This window comes from Arachis stenosperma, chromosome 7 (assembly GCF_014773155.1).
Source record: "Arachis stenosperma cultivar V10309 chromosome 7, arast.V10309.gnm1.PFL2, whole genome shotgun sequence".
Taxonomy (NCBI): domain Eukaryota; kingdom Viridiplantae; phylum Streptophyta; class Magnoliopsida; order Fabales; family Fabaceae; genus Arachis; species Arachis stenosperma.
The window spans coordinates 14,206,407-14,230,397 of NC_080383.1; the positions used below are offsets into that span (position 1 = coordinate 14,206,407).

General features: G+C 36.4%; 3 protein-coding genes and 1 pseudogene across 3 annotated transcripts; 2 read left to right on the plus strand and 2 right to left on the minus strand.

The window, feature by feature from the left end:
- Window positions 1–5,766: 5,766 nt before the first annotated feature.
- On the plus strand, window positions 5,767–8,551 carry LOC130940437 (uncharacterized; annotated as a pseudogene).
- Window positions 8,552–10,357: 1,806 nt separating this feature from the next.
- On the minus strand, window positions 10,358–11,074 carry LOC130939438 (uncharacterized). Its single transcript, XM_057867540.1, has one exon. The coding sequence runs from the start codon at window positions 11,072–11,074 to the stop codon at window positions 10,358–10,360; it is 717 nt and encodes a 238-aa protein (XP_057723523.1).
- A 2,279-nt stretch (window positions 11,075–13,353) lies between these two features.
- LOC130939440 (protein MAIN-LIKE 1-like) lies at window positions 13,354–15,215 on the plus strand. The gene is made up of 4 exons (XM_057867544.1): window positions 13,354–13,425; window positions 14,087–14,829; window positions 14,927–15,011; window positions 15,201–15,215. The coding sequence occupies exons 1-4, from the start codon at window positions 13,354–13,356 to the stop codon at window positions 15,213–15,215; spliced, it is 915 nt and encodes a 304-aa protein (XP_057723527.1).
- Window positions 15,216–15,391: 176 nt separating this feature from the next.
- Window positions 15,392–18,015, minus strand: LOC130939441 (uncharacterized). The gene is made up of 2 exons (XM_057867545.1): window positions 17,671–18,015; window positions 15,392–17,554 (listed from the first exon to the last, which is right to left on the minus strand). The coding sequence occupies exons 1-2, from the start codon at window positions 18,013–18,015 to the stop codon at window positions 15,392–15,394; spliced, it is 2,508 nt and encodes an 835-aa protein (XP_057723528.1).
- Window positions 18,016–23,991: the final 5,976 nt, after the last annotated feature.

Genomic DNA, 23,991 nt, shown 5'->3' on the forward strand with positions numbered 1-23,991 from the left:
ATCTGTTCTATTATGGTACTGTGTTGTTGAACATGACCTTTTTTTTCCACGGAATGCTTGCTTTTTGTCGGGGATTGGATGATGAATTCTGCTTTTGCCTAGATCCAAAGAAACCGAGAACTCCTTACCCTTGCTTTTCCCCTAAAACTTCTATTCTTCAACTGTTCTTTTCATTATTATGTAGAGGAATTTAGCTTAAGTTTTGCTTAGTTCGCAATGCATTTGGGAGGTTGAGATTTATAGATCGGAGATTTTGAAAATAATTTTTTTATTATTTTGGACATGGACGACTAGATATCTAATTTCTTAAAACAAAACAAATTCTCTACTTTTACCCGTTTTTAGATTCAATTATAAATTATAAATCATGCATGTGAATCAAAATGTAGTTATATTCTATGCAGCATTATAGCCTAGTTGTTGAACACGATGAATACAATGAAATATGGATTGAATCTAGTTTCCTAAAACAATTTTTCCAAACTCTTCTTTTCTTTTTGATCATTCCAACCTATTGTGCTAGCAACATTTGAATTAAAATGTCGTTGGTTTCCCGTGTAGTGTTGTCCGATCATGGGTGTTAAGTGCATCCTAATGATATGCTTTTGCACTTGCCTGGTTCATTGTTTAATTTTTGCTTTTTTAATTTTAAATTTGCTACTTGTGTTGTTTCCTTCGTTATTCTCTCGTGGTTGAAAATCGATTTTTGTTTCTCTTTTCCTTGGAAACCAATTGAAGGATATGAGATTGCACCAAAACTGTTTTCAAGATTCCGAGATTGATATGTCCTTGTTATATTATTCTTTCACTTTCTACCCCTTAGATATTATAAAAAATAACTTGATTATGTAGTCATTTCACTTTTGTTATGACCTCCAATGCTTTTCATTGGTTGCAACAATTAAAATTTTTTTATTAGAATATATGATTTCAAAAAAAAAAGGAGAAGCTCTACAAAAAATAATACAGGCTCATGATCTAAATTAAATTTGTCTTCTCTATTGAATTTTTCTGCCATATTCATTTTCTAGCATTAATGGTTGGTGCAAAGTTCAATTTAAACCTATTTTCTTGCAGTGCTATGTTCGTTCAATTGGTTGAGTAACATTGTCCATGTAATCAAGTTAGATACTTAGATGTGGAATTGGTGACTTTTACCTGGAGTTTGAATGCCCTAGATCTTTTCTTTTGTCTCTTCTATCTACTTTCCATGTATTTAATATGAACATGTCAATTTTTGTTCCTTTGCAGTGTTATCTTCCAATCGATACTTTTGACTATCATTCTTATATATGGTGACTTCTAACTTGGTACAGCAGTTTGTGTTTTGTTTTTAATGATTTTGATTGTTAGCTTTGAGAATGGTGATAGGTCCAACCTGTTGTTCTCTCATCCTAGTTGTTGATACACTTTCAAGATAGGAGAGTTAAGCGTTTAATGAGCACTTATTGGTCGTCGTTTACCATATATGCTGACTGTATTATATATACTCAATTTTGCTTTTTATCGCTTTTTATTTTTGACCGAGCACATAGAAGTTATTGGAATTGATCACATGAATGGTATAGTTGTTTATGCTTCCAGCTATCTCTGACCAAAATCACGCGGTGCATCGGTTGTGGGGGTTATCAAGGATAAGAGGATTTGATTTTAGTTTTAACTTTTTAGTGGTGTTTTCTCTTTGGATGAGGTATTTGGATTAAATCGCGAACATGTTTTTGTGCAGTAAAACGATCGAGTGTATTGGAGATTTAACTTTGGGGTTCAAGAGCAAGATTTTGTCTACAGCACACACACCCTCACTCACCTCATATCCTCTTTCTCACAGCACACACACCCAGCAACAGAAAAAGAAAAAAAGGGAAAGAGAGAAGAGGGGAGACTGCGAGAAGAGAAGGGAGGAGGGAGCTGTCCACGCCGAGCCACCACGCGAGGAGAGAGAGAGCCACGCCTCGTCACCGCTGGCCTGGAGCTCGCCATTCGTGTCCCATCACGCTGCTGCCAGTCGCGTCCAGCTCGCTGCCGTCGCGTCGCCATCAGAGGCTAAAACCGAGAGATGCGTCCGAGAGAGGGGATGAGCACGAGAGAGGAGACGAGGAAGGACAGCCGCCGCACTTTGTCTCCGTTGCTACTGAGCTTCAACCGTCGCCATGCCAAGTCGCCGTCGCCATTGTTGAGACAGAAGAGAGAGCTCGAAGAGAGAGAAACAGAATGTGCGAGAGGAGCCGTTGTGAATAGAGGGTTGTTCCGTCGCCAGTCGCCGTTCGAGTGAACCTTTGTTGCTAATGGAACTGTTGGTGCCGCTGGAGCTGAACCATTACTGTCAATAACCCAAACTATCGCAGCTCCACCTTGTCGCTGCCCTACTCCAAATCCTACGCTCATTCGTTCCATTTTACTTCAATCCTCCTCACCTTGGATTTTAGCACTCTGGGTTCGGTATCTATTGTCCCTTGGGACAAAGTTGTGAGTAGACTTTACATTTATAATTGTTTGATTGTGCATCTATAATTATTTTGACTTATAACTAGTATGATCTTTGAATTATACTCACTATATTTGTCTTGAATGATTTTAAATTGATTAGTATAATTGATAATTGATTTATTTACATACAGTGGCGGAGCCACGTTATGAGCAAGGGGGGCAATGGCCCCCCCCCCCCCCCCAAACTAATAAAGTGTATGTATAAGTTTTTAATTTTTTAGTTTAATCCCTTTTTAATTTTTAATTTTTCTTTCTTAACTTATATTTTTCATGTTAGCCCCTCCCAAAATAATTTCTAGCTCCGCCCCTGTTTACATAATTCGTTTTTATGAAGTTTATGCTTTCGGAACTATACATGAGACTATATATATTTTTTATGAAATTTTGTATTATTCTAAAATGTTGATTTTACTTGAAAATATGTTTTTGAAGCATTGAATTAATTGTTAATACTCACTTACTTTAAAGATTGTGAAATATGTTTGAAATTTCTTATAATTGAGAAGTATGATTGGAAAGATTTCTGATGAGCAAGTATAATATGATTTGATTTGATTCGATACCTTATATATTTGAAAGATCAAGGAATTGTTGTATTTGAAATTATATGTTTTGAATTGGTTTGGGAGGCTCGTATTAGAAAATCGTAGTTAACGGCGGTTATGACGTTAACTTAGATGCATCTAACTCAGACTCCAGCTAGCAGGGGTGTTGCTAGCCTAACGTGTAGGCCACACGTTAGATCTGTTATTCTGTTAGGACACACAAGAGAAAAGGGCTACCCATAGAGGTGAAGCCGCCCAAGTGTGGACTTTTGATTTGATTTCTGTACGAGAACTCCCTTATTGAATCACTTATTGTTATTAACTATTATTTTCTAATTAAAATTATTTTGATATAATATTTTTATGGTCTCATGTCAATTATAAATGTTTTGTTTAGTCATTGAGTTGCAAAACTTACCCTGTTTTTTTTTTAAAACATTTTTTCAAGAACAATTACTTGTATATATAAGGCTTTTGATTCAAATTGTACGATCTACAATGAGTACTTATTGGTTGACGTTTTTTAAATATATATATATATATATATATATATATATATATATATGCTCTATATAACATAAACATGATTCAACTATTTTTAATTATCTTAATTTTATTATAAATGTATAATTATTTATTTTAGAACTTGTACAATATTTATAAATTTTTTATTTAACTTATATTTAAGTCGGTTAAATTTGGTAGAAAACTATTTTCCCGAGTGCCAGTGATGGTTCATTTTGGGCTATAACACATAAGCTGAGTCATGTACACAACTTTTAGATGATAAAGCATCGTATGAAAATTACTGGAAAATAAACACGCTTGAAAAGAAATGTATATCTTATCTAGTTATCTTCCCCTTTTTATTTATTGGGTTACCTTTTTTCAATAATTTTTCAAATGGTTGCAACCAATGTAGATAATAATCCACATCCAAATCTGTGGTGAATAGTAATACAATTGACATGTCTGAAAGCAAACAAATTCATCACTGACATCACAAATTGGATCACGAGCAATTCAAACATGTAAAGTCGTGATCCACCAGTCAATAAATATCAAAAATCCATACAAAATTTAATAGGTTCAACTAACATATTTTTTAAAAATAAAAACATTATATATATATATATATATTAAAAAATTAATTATTATATAATTATATATAAATATGTGTATTATTTAATTTATTTTTAATATATATTTAAATAAATTACCAAAATCATTTTTTATTTTTGAATATATGAATAAAAATATTTTTAAAATATTATAAAACAAAAAAAAAATACAACAACAACAACAACAACAAAGTCTTATCCTACTAAACGGGGTCGGCTACATGAATTAAACAATGTTATTGTACTCTGTCATGTATCATGTCTACAGAAAAACTGTTTACATGTAGATCTTGTTTGACCACCTCATGGATGGTCTTCTTCTGCCTTTCGTCCTTTGTCCATCTTCCATCTTATCCACTCTCCTGACTGGATGTTCTACCGGTCTTCTTCTCACATGTCCTTTGTGAACTAGCTTATTTATCCTCATCTATTCACGAAAACGCGAGAACCTTACTCATTTAACACTACATCCGGGCGCCGATGCACGGCTCTTACTCATTTGACACCGTACTCGAGCCATACAGCGCGTTGCTTCCAGGCAACGACATAGCTTTAGTGCAATAATGTCTTTGATTCATGTCATAGGGATTCGACTATATTTTTATGTTGGTTGTCGAAGATCTAATACAGCTCTCCTCCTTTATCCGGACTTGGGACCAGCTATGTACCGCAAGTGTAACATAGACGGAGTTAAAACACAAAAAAAAATAATAAAAAAATATTTTTTTATGAATAGTATACAATTTTTGTATTTAATAAATTATTTATATATTTGATCTAAAATTTTATTAAAATATTTAGATAGTTATTTAAAAAATACATAAAAATAAAAAATTGAATTCTATTTTTTTTCATTTTTCTTATCCATTAACGAAAATAAATATTTAAAAAAATCTACTTAGAAAAATATTTCAATTATCTAATTATACTTGTAAAAATTCTTATTAAAATTTAATTTTTACATATTTTTTAAGAATATATATTTAACATTAGATAATTTTATCGTATTTTAAAGATATTTTAGTAGTTTATCCTATATATTTGGTATTTTAATATGATTTACGACTATAAAAATTTATTATTTTTTATCATCACTTGACTATTAACTCAATTTTTTTAGTCTCACACATTTAAACATTAATAATTAATTAATGATCAAAATTAATAAATTTTAATGACCTTTTTTCATTTTTTTTCAATATATATTATATATTAATGACAATTTAAGTGGCCAAGTTTTTTATATATATATAATACTATATTTAAAAATATATAGTATTATTAATTAAAAGAATTTATGTCAAAAATATAAAAATTAAACTTTTAATATATTTATTATTATTTATTAAAGTAAAATCTATAAAAAAATTATTAATAATAACTTTCATAATATAAAAAATATATATATTGACTAAACCTAATAAAATAACATATAAAAATTATTAAAAAAATAATAAAAAGCTCAAAAAGTGGAATAAATATCTTCAAACTATATCTTACTGCCACGTCGTTCAGGTAATCAGGTCCCACGTGTTATCCACTCCTTCAGTTCTGCTACTTACATTCAAACCCTAAAAATGTATTCAATAAAAAAAAAAACTAAAAATAATAAAATTACACCTCTTGACAGTTCCAATTCTGGTTCCCGATTTATTTTTAGATCTCAACACCCAACACCAATACACTACTTGAATTCTCCTGAACCTGCTTCTTTGTTTGATGATTTTGTTCCTTAGAAAACCACGTGTTTCTATCCTGAACCACCTTCTTCAACTCTCTGAACTCTCCCATCAATTTCCTAAAAAACAGAAAGAAAATATCTTTGTTCTTTTCACCTTTAAATTCAATGTTATTCGAATCCCAAGTTTCCCTTTTTTGATTTTCTCACGTCCCTTTTGAAGTTTTGATCTTTGCTTCCTTTTTTGTCAAAAAAGGGTCCCTTTTTTTTCCCTCACCCATTTCGATTTCTATATTTTTCACTAAAAGTTGTCATGAGCTGGTTGGGATCATTGGATTCTTGATGAGAAGGGGAAACAAAGTAAACTTCATTATGATTTTAATTAATATTTAATGAGGTTAATGATGATTGCCCTCTAGGTGTTTGATACTGTGTCTACAAGTGTGGTTCATCTTTTTCTGTGTTTCCTGGAAGAAGAACTTGGCATTTTTGAACATGGCTTCAAGGGTCTCTCCAAATTCAAATTGTTGGCAACTGAGAACCCCTTGTTCTCTATCTCATTCATGGAAGACACCACGTTCAGTTCCTTCTTTGCCACTGGCAAGTTTCACTCGTAGCAAGAACAGAACCATCATGCCATGCCGTTTGGTTCATGGATTCACATCTCCATGCATCAGGAATTTGAGGGTGCAAAGAGAAAATCGTGTCTGCTGCATCCCTTTTCGCCATGCAGGCGCCAATCATGATGATCATGGTGATGAGAATGAAAAGGAAATGGCTTTTGTCGTTTCAGACAATTCCAAAAATAGAGAAGTGAATAGCTTTTTTTCCATGAAGCCTGATCTTCTGGAACCTTCTCTTCTGGGAATCCAGCCTGAGCCACCTAGCTGGCCTGAGAGAGAAGAGATTCTGAGGCTGGGTTTTGAGAGGAGAGTGAAGGGTGTGGGGATTCCCTTTTCCATTAGGATGATCAGGAAGAAGCTTCAATTGCAGAAGAGTTTGAAGGAGACAAGTGATTTGAGTTATTGTTCTGTAAACAAGGCCTTCTCTTCCATGTTGTTTATCTTCCACCAGCTTCAAAACTATGCCTTGCAAACAAGGGAGAGCATGTTCCTTGAGGACTTTGAAGGTGTCATGGACAAGTTGAGGGTTGACATGGATACTTCATTTGTGTGGCTATTTCAACAGGTTTTCTGCAAGACCCCAACTCTAATGGTCGATGTCATGGTCCTATTAGCCAACTTCTCTGTCTTCTCTATGGCACAAACTCCTCCTTCCATGGTTACAAACATTCTGCCATTGAGACATTCAGAACAAGTTGGTGTTGAGACTCAACAAGACGAGCATAGCAAGGATAAAGGATTGGCAGAGGAAGAGATGTTGTGGCGCTCCATGGTTGAAGAAGCTTCAATTATGCATAAAGGGCTAGATAATAATGAGGTTTTGGACCATGAAACAATGAAAAGATTTGTGTCACCTTTGTCTGTGGAGCTTCAAAGTGATCAATATGAGGAGTATGTCACCACTGATCTGTATTACCAAAAGCATTTGCGCTTGTCGCCACATAATTCTCTTCTGCTTTCTAACTATGGACACTTCCTTTTCCTTGTTGCTCGTGATATTGATAGGTGAGTTTCTCGAGAACCTTATTTTTTTATAATATATTATGTTCTCATTTTTTTTTATGTAAATGAACTGTCATTATTAGCAATTAGCATTTGATTCGTTTTCCCAATTTCAATAAAGCGATTTTGAGTTGAAAGTATTTGGGTTAGAGGGTAGTGTAGAGTTTGCTTATAGTGTGACTTGTGAGTAAAGGAATACATAGATAGAAAAGGTGGTGCTTATTCCGCTTGCATCTGAGCACAGAGTCTTGTATTCTTCCATCATTATATATTTTGATTAGGTTTTGTTATGGGTGACTCAAAGAAGTTCATTGAAAAAAATTTACTTATCCGAGTCTCAATGTATGAAAAACTTGAATATAATGACTAGTGTGACAAATTATAAATGGTACGAAGTACAGTTCTTTGCTGACTTTAGGAGCATCAAACACATTTGCTGGTTTTAATACTAAACTTGTCTTCTTGGGTATGGTAAATATCTTTGGTGAAAGCATGTTAATGCATTTCTCAAGTACATCTTCTTTAACCCTTTTGGAAGCATTCAACTGCTGATTAATTTCCACCATTTTTATACATTGGATGTGAATATTTGCAGGAGTGAAGAGTACTACCGGCGTTCGGTGCTAGCAGAGTCGCCGGAGGCTGAAGCATTCAGCAGATATGCTGATTTCTTGTGGATGGTAAGAAAGGATCTTTGGGCAGCAGAACTCAGATATCTTCAATCATTGGAAGCAGAACCGGGCAATATTACTATATGTCAAAGTATGCAAGTTTTCTTTGGAACACAGGTGGACAAGATAACACGACCTTTCCCCTAGAAGAAATAGACAATTTGCAACTATGACATTGTTGACCATATGATTCTTCATCTTCATCATCATCATCATCATCATCATCATCTTAGATGAGTGATGTGTGAATATACACAGTTTGATGATAGCATACAGACACAACTTGTACATCCAACTTGCTTCTGAGATGTGTATACCCTTGATATTTTTGGACATTCACTAATAGAATATTAGTCCAATCTTTATTTTGTTTAGTTATTTATGTATTTTGGAAATGAAGATGTTTATCCTGGCATAGTTACTTGAGTTTATGTTTGCTTGTGAAATTGTGTTTGCAAAGAAATGATATGATTTAGTTAGTTTGTGGGATTTTGTTAACATTTCCTGCAAAAGTTACAGAACACAGTCAAACTTGGCTTATTCAACTCAAGTTGCTTTTTCAATTTAAAATTGTCAAATTTAAAAACATCTTTCTTTTAAAGGGTTTTGTGGTGTTATGCGTAACTTTTTTGTCAATTAAATAATTTTTTCAAGTAATGTATTTTCCTCCTTTGTTTATTTGGCTTGACTTTTTACTTGAGCAAGTTACAGCTCAGGTTACAGAACACAATCAAGCTTGGCTTATTCAGCTCATACATGCATTTTCAAAATTAACTTGGCAGGGTGATTTCAATTTTTCTTCAAAAAAAAGAAAGGAAAGGGAAAACAAATTCGTCGGAGGCGTTTTTTATTTATTTTCTAAAAATAGAAATCTTTGGCGCAAATTTCACTTTTTTAAGATAGAAAATTATAAGGGTGTATTGTCTTTAACAAGAATATGCTTTTAAATTTAAATATTAAAGAAGGCGGTAAATATTTTTGTATAGATATCTTTTGTTAGTATCTGGTGGGTTTATATAATTTCAGACAAGTTATATTTAGGGGAGTTTGTGGTGCAGCTTGGATTAGTTTTGTGTAAAAAATTATTCGATTCAAACATTAATTTTATTTGCGGTGTGATTTGGTTGGTGTGAAAAATTCATTCGATTCAAACATTCTCTTTACTTGCGTGCGACTTGGATTGGATGATTTTTTCTAGATAATTCAATCAAATTTCAAGCGGTTTAAATTGGTGTTGGATTTGGAATTTTATAAATTAAAAAAATTAATATACATAATAACTTTTAATAACAAATCTTAAATAACCAATAATGATATAACAAGTCTTAATAATATATTAAAAAATTAACAATAACAAATAACAAAATAATAGAAATAAAATTATAAGTTGATTAAAATAAATAAATAAATAAGTCTCATTTTTTAATTCATAAAATGTTCACCAAATAATAATAATGCATGAATGAGATAAAAATGTATAATAAATTGAATATATTAATAAATTAAAATTTTAAATATAATAAAAAAATAATATTATATTATACTTTGTGGTTTTGAATTGGACTGCATCAATTTTAAAAAATAGATTCAAATAAAATCAGTTTTTAATTTAAATTGGATTGAGTGAAGCGGTTTAATTTGAATCGATTTAAATTTGAACATTCTTATGTGATTTGAATTTGAACATTCTTATGTTGTATTACTAATGAAACAAGTATGCTAAGAAATATTTTCTATCCATCATCAAACTCAAACACAAGTGTTAGTTATGGAGTAACAGGGCATAACATGAAAAATTTGTTAATAACACCTACAAAACAAACAAGTTTATATATATACTTTTAACATTTTAAGAATTGAAATCCATCAATTTAGGTGGTATGCTATTAATCAAATGAATTTACTAGTTCAACAAAATGCTAGCTCGTAATTCTAGTAAATTTGAGAGGTTTATGGAGTGAAAGTTTATTACTCCTACATTCGGTAACATGTGTTGAAGATTTGAAAGACAAGCTTCTAACAACGTATATTATTGCGTACTTGAAAATTTGTTTTTATGCATCAAAATTTGAATTTTTCTTGAAAAAAAAAAATTGTTATTCACATTCTAACAAATAGGATAATAATACTACATAATCAGGACGTAAATTCAAGTGTAAAACAAATTAAAAAACTGTACAAAACACTAAAAAAAATTCTCAGTTTGATTATAATTGAGAACACGGGAGACCTATTCATCGTCACTGCGTGAAGTTGGAGATATGAGGCAGCGGCACAATGGGCAAGAATACGGCGACTGATGGTCGGCACAGCATCGGAACCAGCGGAGCATGCAACGATCATGAAATACATGCGAGCAATTTATGCGAACAACTTCTACACTTGAATCTTCATTACCATGGCCAAACTTCTCCAAGCAAATAGCGCATTCACCGTCATCATCTTGGTCAACAATTTTGGATCTCTCTAACAGATTCACGAGTTGTGCTAGTTCAGGAACGTTTTCACAGAGATCATCATTATAGATATCAGAATCTTGAACAATGTTGCGCCTGGTAACAACGTGAAGGTTCACAACAATCTCCCGCGTGTTGGAGTCACACCCTTCACGGCTTAGAATCCTTCTTGCAGTTTCGCCTATGGAAGGTAAAATTTGGTCCAATGACTCAGGGGATACAGGCACTGAAGAGAAGATTTCATGCAATAAGATTGTGTCTTCTCTGTTGAGGTCTGTGAGTGGAGTACAACTGCATAGGATATCTGAGGGAACCAAGATTGCTTCAGTAGTTGTAGTAGAAGAAAAGTCAACATCAGCGCGTTGGGTAATTTGGATCAATTCTTGGGTGCAATTGAATATGATGGAGAAACATTCATCGAAATAAAACTCTTGTGGTATGGCTTGGTTTTCAATGGGAGTAATTTGCAACGAAAAAACGGTGGATTCCATGGCAAAGTAACAAAAGTGATGGGTTCGTTTATTCGAATTATCAAGATATTGCTACCCAAGTAAGAAAGATTTCTAATAACAAAAAAAGCGAGGAAAGCGGTCTACAAGAGTAAGCGAATGGTTAATTCACTCAAGTCTTTTTTAGAAGTGGAAAACCAAAAGATGCTATGCTGCCTACCAAAGAACGCATGGATAAGTGGGCGAGCAAGCGAAGCCCCAGGTTCGGAAAGAATAGTAGGCACTGGAGTAGTAGATACCTGAATGAGCTATGCAGTTTTTATAGAGTCTTGATTTTCTTTAATAGCTTAGGAGAAAAAATCTTTTATTAGTGAACCAAATCTTTATCTAAATTAAAGATGGTTTTAAATTTAGTTCCGAATTGATACGAATTGATATTTTCTATAGATCCTAAAATATTAAAGATTTGATCTATTTTTTGCATTGATAAGATATTAAAAGAGCAACGTGTTATTATAATATTTTTTTGTTGGTAAATATTATTGATTTTTAAAATATAAAATATCCTTATACTTAATTTTTAAACCATTAAATAATCCTTTTAAAAGAATTTTAAAAATACTAATATATCCTTTAAGAATTAGAGTTGTTTGATTATGTGAATAATTAAAATTTTGAATTTAATCTAATTTAAAAAACTAAAATGTAATCTTTTAGGAATCAAAGGATTAAAATATCCTTATATAAGTAAAGTTGTTTACCCTTGTCAGAAGTTAAAAATTTGAATTTAATTATATTAAAAATACAATAATAATACTTTCATAATTAATTTTTAAAAAACTAAAATAATATTTTTTTAGACTAAAGTTATTTAATTCCTTTAGATATTAGATATTTGAACTTGATTTATTTTAAGAAGAATAAAATATCCTATTTGTTGACAAGTAAATAAGAAAACTATCGCCAATAAGTAATAGTTCACATGATACAATTTTTTCATACTCAATTAAGAAGTTGCGAGTTCGAGTCTCCTGTCTTTGGTAAAAAAAAAATAAGAAAACTATCATTTTAGTTAATTTTTAAAAAACTAAAATATCCCTTTATGAATATGGTTGTTTAATTGTATTAGAAATTAAAAACTTTGAATTCAGTTTTAGAAATATAGAGCACTTCAGGATACACAAATTAGTTATTAAATTAGTCAATATGTATATTATATATACGACAAATGTTCATCAAAGTTTATTATTTTTTGTTAATATTTTTAGTTATCAACCATATTTCTTTAGTTTAGTAATCTAATAACATATTTTAGTTCATATTTTTAAATATTAATAACTAACTATTAGCCAAAATAATAAATTTTACTGATTCTTTAACATTTCTCTACATATACTATTCTACTTATTTTTATTTTGTAATATTTTACCTTTAATATGTATTTTTTAATAATTAATTTTTTTTGTATACATATAACATGGTTAATTTTTTTTTATAAAATATTTGTTGTGTCCTCTTAATGGCACTTAACAATGCCTAAATAAAATTTTAGCTATAGAATATTTTTTTAATGTATAATAATATGTTTGATTTTTGGTTTTATATCTATTGATGGTATGGTTAATATTTTTAGTTTTAGTGACATATACCATTTACGATATTATGCTAAAATTAAAAAGACTCAAATACAGTTTCAAATAAACAAATACCGTATCAATGTGAACAAATATAAGGCGTAAAAACTTTAACTAAAATAGTCTCTATAAGCAATAATATTTGTGTGTTAAAATAATTTAAAGAGATACTATATAACTCTAAAACAAAAAATATTAGCAGATAAAAAAAATAGGGTAAAAAACTGAAATGAGCCAAGGAGAGCTCAAATTTACCTAAATCAGCCAAATGAAAAATCAATACATGAATCAACCAGGACGAATTACTATATAATTCGAATCAATATGATTCGAATTTGATTTGAACGTAATTCGAATCAATATGATTCGAATTACTAGGAACGCCCAAAATCAATGAAGTTCGAAACAACTTGTTTCGAATTACAACTATAGAATTCGAATTAAGTTAATTCGAATTACTAGGAGAAGCACATGTTAGAGGAGTTCGAATCAATTCGATTCGAATTAGGTAAAAACGGGCTTGCATAGTAATTCGAATCAAGTTGATTCGAATTACAAGGGAATCGGCTATAAAAGGAGTTCGTGCCAAGTTCATTCGAATCACTTTCTCATTCTCCAACCCAACCAAATCCCAGAGAAAAAGACCAGCGTTCAGTACGAGCTTGACCGGAGCGGCTGTTTCTGTCGATGGGGGACGATCCGGGAAGGCTTTATCGTCTGGATGGAGTAGCTCATATCGCCGGTGTTATCAACGACGAGGTTAGTGGTTTATGAAAGCGGTTTATGATAATGGTATTTGTTAATGGTTTTTTAGAATGGTTTATGTTACTGTTAGTGGTTTAGGATAGTGGTTTAGGAAAGTAGTGTAGGGTAGTGGTTTTTGTTGATGGTTTTTGTTAATGGTTTTTGTTAATGATTTTGTTTTAGCGGTTTATTGTAAATGGTTTTTGGATAGTGGTTTAGGAAATTAGTGTAGGGTAGTGGTATTTGTTGATGGTTTTTGTTAATGATTTTGTTTTAGCGGTTTATTGTTGATGGTTTTTGTTAATGGTATTTGGTAATGGTTTATTGTTGATGGTTTTTGTTAATGGTTTTTGTGAATGGTTTTGTTTTAGCGGTTTATTGTTAATGGTTTTAGTTGATGGTTTTTGTTAATGGTTTTTGTTAATAGTTTTTGTTAATGGTTTATTGTTGATGGTTTTTTTTAATGGTTTTTGTGAATGGTTTTGTTTTAGCGGTATATTGTTAATGGTTTTTGTTAATGGTTTTTCTTAACGGTTTATTGTTGATGTTTTTTGTTTATTGTATTGTGTTAATGGTTTTGTTTTAGCGGTTTATTGTTAAGGGTTTTTGTTAATGGTTTTTCTTATGTTAGTGGTTTGTGCATCTGTTCTAATTATGCGTTTCATGTAATGGCCAGCCTCGTCGTTGCATATCCAGTGTTAGGCGGCAACAGGGGATGCGTCTTGATGAGAGGTATGTCCCGTACTTGCAGATGGCGGGACTTTACCATCTTGCGAGACTCAACGACAGATGGTTCCGACTAGACGAGCCCCTAGTCAGCGCATTCGTCGAGAGGTGGCGGCCTGAGACGCACACCTTTCACATGCCGTTCGGAGAGTGCACTATCACGCTTCAGGACGTCGCATACCAACTGGGGTTGCCAGTCGACGGAGATTATGTTAGTGGTTGCCTTACGGACTTCCACATTTACATTGAGGGTGGGAGACCTGCTTGGCAGTGGTTCCAGGAGTTGCTCGGTGTTTTACCGCCGGAGAACCAGGTGCAGAAATTCGCAGTCAACTGCACCTGGTTTCAGGAGACATTCGGGGAGTGTCCAGATGGGGCAGATGAGGAGACGGTTAGGCGATTTGCCCGGGCGTACATCATGATGTTACTGGGTACGCAGCTGTTTGCCGACAAGTCCGGCAATCGTATACACATCAGATGGCTACCATATGTTGCTCGGCTTGAGGAGATGGGTCGCTATAGTTGGGCGTCGGCGGCACTAGCATGGCTGTACAGGTGCATGTGCCGAGTCGCCAACAGACATGTGGTCAAGTTAGCTGGCCCGTTACAGTTATTACAGTCGTGGATTTTCTGGCGGTTTCCTACACTTAGACCATCTGGGTATGATGAGATCAGCTGGCCCCTTGCATCGAGGTACCGTTATTGTTTTGTAGTAGATATTCTTGTTGTTATTATTTTGTAATTATGCCCTATATTCTTCTGTTATATTCTTCTGTTTTCTTGTACGCAGATGGTCTGGTTACAACCCTGGGATTAGCAACAAGGGACCTCGGGTACAGATGGCTCGCACCTTTTTAGATGATTCATGGATATTGGTTTACATCTTGTTGTCTTTTTTATATTTTGTACTTCGTTGGTTTGTTATAGTTGTTATGATATGTACTTTCTTATTATGTTATTTGAATTTATGTTATGTAGTCTCATTTACGTCGATGTATTCCACATTTATCTTATGATTTATAGTTTCATGTTATGTTATTCGTTATCCTTTTACCGCTATATAGTGTTGTTTGTTCTAGTTATAAATTTCAATGACGTAAAAGACTTTAAACAGAAATATTTGGTACCATTATCAAGTTTCATTACACAAACGAAGCACAGTAGTTCCATACAAGTTGTAATACATTAAAAGTTATAAACAAATACAGGACAAGTGCTACTACAATAACAAAGAAACACATACATAGCAAATCGCCTACTGATTTCTAGCCGTCCCGCTTGGGCCTGCGGCTTGTGGACAACTACGCCTGGTGTGTCCTGGCTGCCTGCAGAGGCCACATCTCTTTGGCCGGTTCGGATCTGCTTCATCCATGTTGGTTCGAATTCTTGTGGATCTAGGACGACCCTCCCTCGCACGCCTCATACTCGGATCCGGTATAACGGTAGGCCCGGCATAAGGTGGCCAGAAACCCTCCGGTATGGGAGGGGCAAATACCATCTGATAGACGCCGAAAACGGAGCTAAGGCGGTATACCTCGTGCACGTAAGGCTGCCATGTAAGCCGTGAATAAGCACAGCATGCCAGTGCATGCGGACAGGGAAAATGAAGTGCTTGGAAGTATCCACAATCACAAGTCTTAGACCCTAATGAGACCCTGTACGTACCAAGAGAGAATGAGCCTGTCGGAGTCGTCTCAGCAACGGTGTACTCCGAGTTGTCTCTGTCGTAAACAGTTACCGTGAAATGCCGGGCTGTTCTCAGGTTGGCCTCGATACACTTTACTAGGTATTGACTGAATTGTTGTCCAGTACCCATCTGAGCCTCGGCCTCCCTCCCCTTACGGACAAATAGCTCAGCAAGCCTTCCGTATGTGGCCTTCACCAGGGAGCATACAGGGAGGTTTCTAACCCCCTTCAGGATTGAGTTGACACACTCCGAAATATTGGTCGTCATGTGCCCGAATCTCCGACCCTCATCACAGTGCTGTGTCCACAACGAATACTCGATTCGGTTCGCCCAGTCACACATTGCCGGATTCTCAGAGCGCAGAATGTCAAACCAGTAGTCGAACTCCACCTCGGTCTTGGCATATGCGGCGTTAACAAGAAGCCTCCGGGCATCTTTTCCCTTGAACGTCAACGCAAAATTCGCTGCAACGTGTCGAATGCAGAAAGCCCGGTACGCAGCAGGCGGTAGGCATCCCCCATCCGGAGCCTCGAGGGCTGACTTTATGCCGTTGTGCCTATCCGAAATAACTAACAGACCCGGTTGAGGTGTCACGTGCTCACGGAGGTGGGAAAGAAAGAAAGACCATGACTCAGCATTCTCACCCTCAACTAGTGCAAATGCCACGGGTAGGATGTTCGAGTTTCTGTCTTGTGCAATGGCGACTAGCAGTGTTCCCCCATACTTCCCATATAAATGGGTGCCATCAATACTCACCAAAGGCTTGCAATGACGGAATGCCTGGATACAAGGGGGGAAAGTCCAGAACAGCCTATGAAAATAAACCTGAGAATCGTCAGCCTGTCCCCCAACTCGAACAGGGCAAGTCCTGAGGACGGCTACAGTGCCAGGCATCGTCAGCTGCACTCCTAAAACCCACCTAGGGAGCTCATTGTACGACTCCTCCCAGTCCCCATATATGACGGCAACGGCCTTCTGCTTCGCCATCCATACCCTCCTGTACGTAGGCCTGAACCCAAAGTGTGCGGCCGTGGCATTTTGGAGCACCTTGATGTTCACACCTGCATCAGCCCTAACCATCGGCATAACGAAGGTGGATATGACATGGTAGTCCAGACTCCTATGGTCGCTGGAGATGGAGCTGGCAAGACATGTATGCGGTCCGTTGTATCGCTTCACTTCCCAGATACCCTTCCGCTGTCGGAGACTCAACCGAATTAGCCATGTGCACCCATTCCCAAACTCAGAACACTTTCCCACATACCTGCGATAGTCAGACTCAACGACCTTGTACTGGACCCCTCGACGGATACTGTACGTCTTCACACTCAACAGCGCCTCATCTTTATCTTGAAATTGTTGGCCAACCTGAAACTCGTTCATACCGGCAGACCCCTCGGTATCTCTAGCACCAAATCCTGAGGCCTGCAGATCATTGTCGTCTTGCCGCATGGCATCCAGGTCCAATGAGGAAAAATGGGGTGGATACTGCTGTGTGCCAGAACTAGATCCACCTATAGCCCTTGTCGGAACAGTAGTTCCAACATCATCGCCGCTTTCATCAGCGATGAAATCCGGCTCCACGTCATCGTCATCTGGATCATCAAACAAACCATCACCAACACCTGCCGGTGTGGGACAATGTACCTCGGTGGGAATATGTTCCCCATACCGAACCTCATCTCCAACATTGCCGCTCAGATCAACGGCAAACGAAGGGGACGCAACAGGCTGCATCGTGGCTCATACACAGGAGCAGAGGATGAAGCAACAGCAGGTCTCGAGCTCGAGACGGCAACCGCGGCTATAGTAGTGGCATTCCGGTTCGAACCACCCGAGTTAGATACCACATCAACCAACTTAGCCAACAGCTCCGGTGTCCTTACCTCGGGAAACTGCCTACGAGAAAGAAACATAACCTGCAAGTCCTCGTCACTACCGATTGTGAAACAATCAAACTTCACGGTGTCATGGAGCACCGCTGTAGGAATGCGGTAGAAAAACTTCTTCACCCTTTTAACGCCTTCAAGACCCAGCTTCTCCAGCACAGAGCTAACAAGTGCATCGTAGGTGGTTGTCGGCGTCACTAATACATAGGGGATCCTTATCAGTGAACTTAACGCCGGACCGGGTTTTTCTCTTAAGGACCCTCTGTAATGTACCAGAACTAGGAAACTCTCCTCACTAGCCATCTCCCCTCTTTGGTGAGAGCAACATGAGTTCACACCTTATATATATAGCCCTGGCTCGCACTATATATATATAATTCGAATCTATATGTTTCGAATTATCTAATGTCACAACCTAACCTAGTAATTCGAATCAACTTGATTCGAATTACTAACAATGTGCCTTCATAGTAATTCGAATTAACTTAATTCGAATTCTATAGTTCTAATTCGAAACAAGTTGTTTCGAACTTCGTTTATTTAGGGCGTTCCTAGTAATTCGAATCATATTGATTCGAATTACGTTCAAATCAAATTCGAATCATATTGATTCGAATTATATAGTAATTCGTCCTGGTTGATTCATGTATTGATTTTTCATTTGGCTGATTTAGGTAAATTTGAGCTCTACTTGGCTCATTTCAGTTTTTTACCCAAAAAAATAGGTAAATTTTATCCTACTTTTTCTCAAATAAAGAGTACATTATTCTCTATAATAAATTTAATAGTTATAAAATAAAATTAATTATATCATCAAAATGATTAATATTAACTCTTAATTTAACTTAATTTTTGATAACCAAACTAATTTTTTATAGTAAAACCACTTGAATTTTATACCCTACAAAATCACACAATTCTTATATCATATCAACTCCATTAACAATTATAAAATTCACCCTTACTCACTTAACACCTTTTTTACTTTTTAATTTTAAATTTGTGATTCGGCCATTTTTTTCATTTATTTTTTTTTAGTTTCCTATTTTTTTGTATCGTTAGATCTAATTAATATATATGTAGTTTTAAAAAAATTTAAAAAACTATAAAATAATTTTTTTTGTAACTCTTATAATTTACACAAAAGTTTTTTACTATATTTAATTAGTTTAATTAGTTATTAAAATTCAATTTAAATTAAAAGTTAATATTTACTATGATGACATAATTCATTTCATCAAATAATTATTAAACATGTCACGAGGTAACTTATTCTTTATTTAAAGTTTTTCAAACTTTTGCAAAACTCAAAAACAGTAAAGAATTTTTTACAGAAGACCTTATGAAATAACAATCCTTTAACAAGAGGAATAATAAACGTCATCACAAGCGACTACTTCGTTAAAAGTACTATCCAAAAAAGACCAAAAATGAAGATTATTGTTAAAGATTCTATTAAAAAGGATCAAATGTTAGCAGCCATCCACAAAATATACAAAACATAAAAAAATTGTTCATCAAAAGGTCCCACAAGCCGGGACTTAATAAAAATATCACATAGGACCAATCAAAGGGTTGGAGTCATCAGCAGTACAGGAGGCCAGTTCAGCTATAGAAGTCGGAGGGGTAGGAAGAATCTCTTCGGCACTAGAAGTCGGGTCCACATTGGGAGGGGCTGAAGAGCTTGGCTGTGACCCCTCGGTTGGACCGATCTCCCGAGAAGGGGATTCGATTATGCGCTGCCCCCCGGTCTTCATCTTGGAGTCAGTATTAGGACGAGGAGGAAAAACTATCTCTCCATTAATGACAACTTTGTCGGGATGAAGAGGTGATAGGTATAGGTTGAGAGCAATAACTCCAACCTATTGTTTCAACACCCTAAACACATCTTCAGTACCCTCGACAACGGAGTCTTCCAAGTCCTGGTAACCCTCACGAAGTTGCTCCACCTCCCTTTTTCAAGTCAAAATTGGCCGAAAAGATGTGTACGTAATTCTGCTCAGCCATCTCCTTCAATCCCCCAGTCATGGCACAAGAACCCATTAAATATTTTTCTCTTTTTCGGGCTTGGAAAAGTTCTTCCTTCAACCTAGCATTTTTCTCCTGCAACCTCTTCTCATCTTCTTGATACATAGTAATTCGTCCTTGAAAATTCTCCAAAGAGTGCTGGGTCGCACTCAAAGGGATTTTTGTCTAATAATATCAAGAAGAGAGGTACAGACCCCGGCAGTCCGAATTTCTCCTCGGATTAAAATTTGAAAATGGTTACGGATAGCAGCATCATCCATAGCAATTTGGCTATGTGGAAGGAAGTGCTTCCTAGAAAATTTTACTCCGTCAAAGCTGGTGTCCTCGACATTAGAAGCACCAGCTTTCGAGATCATGTGTTTCTTCTTCTCAGGTTCTGAAGAAGAAAGGACTGGGGGGACTGATAAACCCCATTTTGAGGGTTTATCTTGTGCCGATTTCAGGGGTTTTATCAATGATTCCACACACTTTCTATATGAAAATACAAGATTTTGTGTTCCTTTCCTAATTTTGCCCCATGGATGAAAACATGCTTATTTTGCACTAAAATAGATACATTTCTAATCTTCTTTTGATGCCATTCGATGCCGTGACCTGTGTGTTAAGTGGTTTCAGAATATAGGGCAGGGATGGACCGGAAGAGAAAAGGAGGACGGGTGCAAAGGAAGGGGCGCATGAGAATTGAGCCTTGGAAATCTCAGCATGGGCGCGTGTGCGCACTTGACGCGTCCGTGTGGATGGAGCAACTAGAAGTCGAAGCCAAGAGCCAAGCCACGAGCCGGCTTACGTAGCGGCTAAGCCATGATCTCCATGGGCGCGCACGCGCACATCACGCCTCCGCGCACATTACAAGATGCCTCGGTGGCGCGCGCGCGTACCTTGCGCGTGCGCGCCGATGTTCGAATATGATTTTTAAAGAAGTCACGTGACTTAGGCGTGGAGGTAGTTGGGAATCCCATTTTGGGGAAATGCCTTGGCGGGAAAAAGCTTAAGAAGACCAAAGGAGGAAGGGTTAAGGACTCTTAGTTCATTTTTTCTAGATTTTTAGATTTTTTTGAGGGATAGTTAGTTACACTCTTGGGGAAGGAGAGAGAGATTCCAAGCTTTCACTAGGGTTCATCTTCATCCAATTTCTGAATTTTCAATCACTCTTTGGTGAGATCCATTACAATTCTCACTTCACTTTGTTCATGTCATAGATTTTCTTCTCCAATTTCAAGTAGTAGTTGCAATTCAACTTTGTAGTTTTGGATTTCATCAATACTTTGAGAATTTGATTTTCATTGTTGCTCTTTGATACTTGTTATTAGTTCCTTGTGTTGCAATACTTTTAATTCTACTTTTCTTCTCATTTTACTATGACTTTCTTTCTTGCTCATCAAATGTTTGATAAAATGTCAACACTAGTTATGGAGTAGAAATTTCTCACTTGGCATAGGGTTGGGCCATTAGAAGAAGTTGAATAGTTGTGTCAATTGTTGATTTGGAATTAGGGATTGCTAATTGACTTGGAGTGCACTAAAGCTAGATTCCCATGAGGTGAAGCTAGGACTTATGACTCAAGTTGATTATTTTCATTTGACTTTCCTCTATACTTAGGGGATAACTAAATGAAGCAAGGCCTAATTGTTGTCATCATTGAATAAACTATAAGGATAGAAATTCTAATGCCAACCCTAAGCCAAGTCTTTTAATGATTGATTGTTTGTTTCCCATTACTTTGCTAAAACCTTCAAAGAATCCTAACAAGGCTTTCTAATCAATAAGATGCACACTTTGGCAATTCCAAGGGAGGACGACTCGGGAGACTAGTACTCTCGGATATAGATTGTAGGATTGTTTGGTACGAGATTTAAGTGTCAATTAGACTATACTCACGATCATATTCCTCTTTGAATTCTAATTCGGCATGCTAAATTTCGTTTATCAAAATGGCGCCGTTGCCGGGGACTTTGCTTAGTGTGCCATGTTATTATTTGGAATAAGTGTGTATATATGTACATAGTTACATTTCATTGTAAATTGTTCAAGTGACTAACCCCTCATCGTTACCATGAATTTCATTTCCCCTTCATTGCATGACGCGTTCACAACCGAATCCGAGCTTAGTCCCTTTTGATCCGGAAATAGAACGAACTTTGTTTCATATTAGACAAGCTCGGAGGCGGCTAAAGTTTGGGAAAGGTGAAGAGGTTTTCACCACCCCAACCACCTTACTAAAAGTGAACATTGAACCGTCACTCAAAGAAGGCATTAGTCATACTTCCATCAATCTCACTAACAATTCTTCTTTTGTTTTAGGTACTAATACCATGGATGCTCCGAGGAGAGTTACCATCAAGGAAGCGGGTGCACCGGATTATGTCCTTCAACCCCTTCATGTAACTCACCCCAACTTGAATGCAAACTTTGAATTGAAGACCGCTTTGATCAACCTCCTACCTAAGTTTCTCGGGCTTCCCGCACAAGACCCTATTCGACATCTCAAGGACTTCCATCGCATATGCTCAACTACTAGACGGGAAGGATCCGATGAAGTTGCTATATGGTTGTTTGCTTTCCCTTTCTCTCTTGAGGACAAGGCTAAAGAATGGTTCTACACTCTATCTAGTGAAGTCACCTCCGATTGGGACCTACTTAGAAGAGGATTCTTGGATAAATTCTTGCCCCCGAAAAAGATGGATAGGCTAAGGAAGGAAATGTCTTGTATTGTGCAAGGTGAGACGGAACCACTATACGAGTATTGGGAACGGTTTCGCAAGCTACTAGACGCATGCCCTAATCACATGCTTGACACTCAAGTATTGCTTGGATACATATATCAAGGGATGCGAGAGCAAGATAGAACTCTCTTGGACACCTCTAGCAATGGTTCTTTGTCCAAATATAAAACAGCGGAGGAGGCATGGCAACTTATCATTGACTTAGCCAAATCCAATCAACATATGAGACGAAGAGTCAACCGCCCAAGGACCGTGAATGAGGTATCAACTAGTAGTGAAACCACCGTTCTAACTCAATCCCTGAGCGAGATGACATCCATCTTGAGGTAACTCCAATTGAACCAACAACAACCACAACAACCTCAATCATACCAACAACAACCTCCACCACCTCAACAACACAACCAACAATTGGTTCCTCAAAAAGTATGTGGCATTTGTTCTTGCTACTTCCACTACACGGATGAGTGCCCAAGCCTTCAAGAAGATAACACCTTGGCGGCTACCCATAATTTCTATGACCGTCCCAATCAAGGGTACTACCAAGGCGGTAATCCTAACGAAGGGCACCCTTATTAAGGAGGAGGCTACAACCAAGGGAATGGATACCATAATCAAAATTGGAGAGACAATCATCAACAAGAGAATAGGGACAACAACAACAATGGAGGAGGTCAAAGATGGAGCAACAACTCACAAAATTTCTCACAAAACCGACCATAGAACTCACAAAATCAACCATACAACCAACAAAACCCACAAAGAAACTACCAAACATACCAACCACCACATCAAAGACCACCACCCAACCAATCACAAACTCCTCAACTCACATATGCAACCACCCCCGCCAACCAAGACGAAACACTCCGGACCATTATCCAAGGCCAAAAGGAACTACAAAACACACTTGCTTCCGGTCTCACCGGCCTCACCTCTACACTACAAGCTCTTCTTGCACGCATGGATACACCATCAAATCCCACTCCTCAACCCCCAATCCAAAGTGTCATTCCCTCTCAACCTCAACCCAATCCAAAGGGGGGCATCAATGCCATCACCCTTAGATCCGGAACACAACTAAAAGAGAAGGAAGCAAAGGACTCAAATCCTATCACAACCGCCCAAGAGGATGAGAGAATAGATATAGAAAAGGTAGTGGAAGAGGAGACACCACAAGTCATAGTTGAGGATGAAGCCCAACCAACAAGGGAGACAACCAAGGCCAAGAGAACCTTGGAAGAAGAAATTGCTCAACCACTTCCATTTCCAACACTTGCAAAGAAAGCTAGAAAGCGCATAGAACTCGACCCCAAAATGGTAGAAATGTTCAAGAAAGTTGAGGTAACCATCCCCCTCTTTGATGCTATCCATCAAGTTCCTAGATATGTAAAATTCCTCAAAGATCTATGCATAAACAAGGATAGAATTCTTGAATTGGAAACCATCCCATTGGGGAGTTCTATTTCCGCTTTAATGGGAGCATTGCCCGAGAAGTGTGATGATCCGGGCCCTTGTATGGTCACTT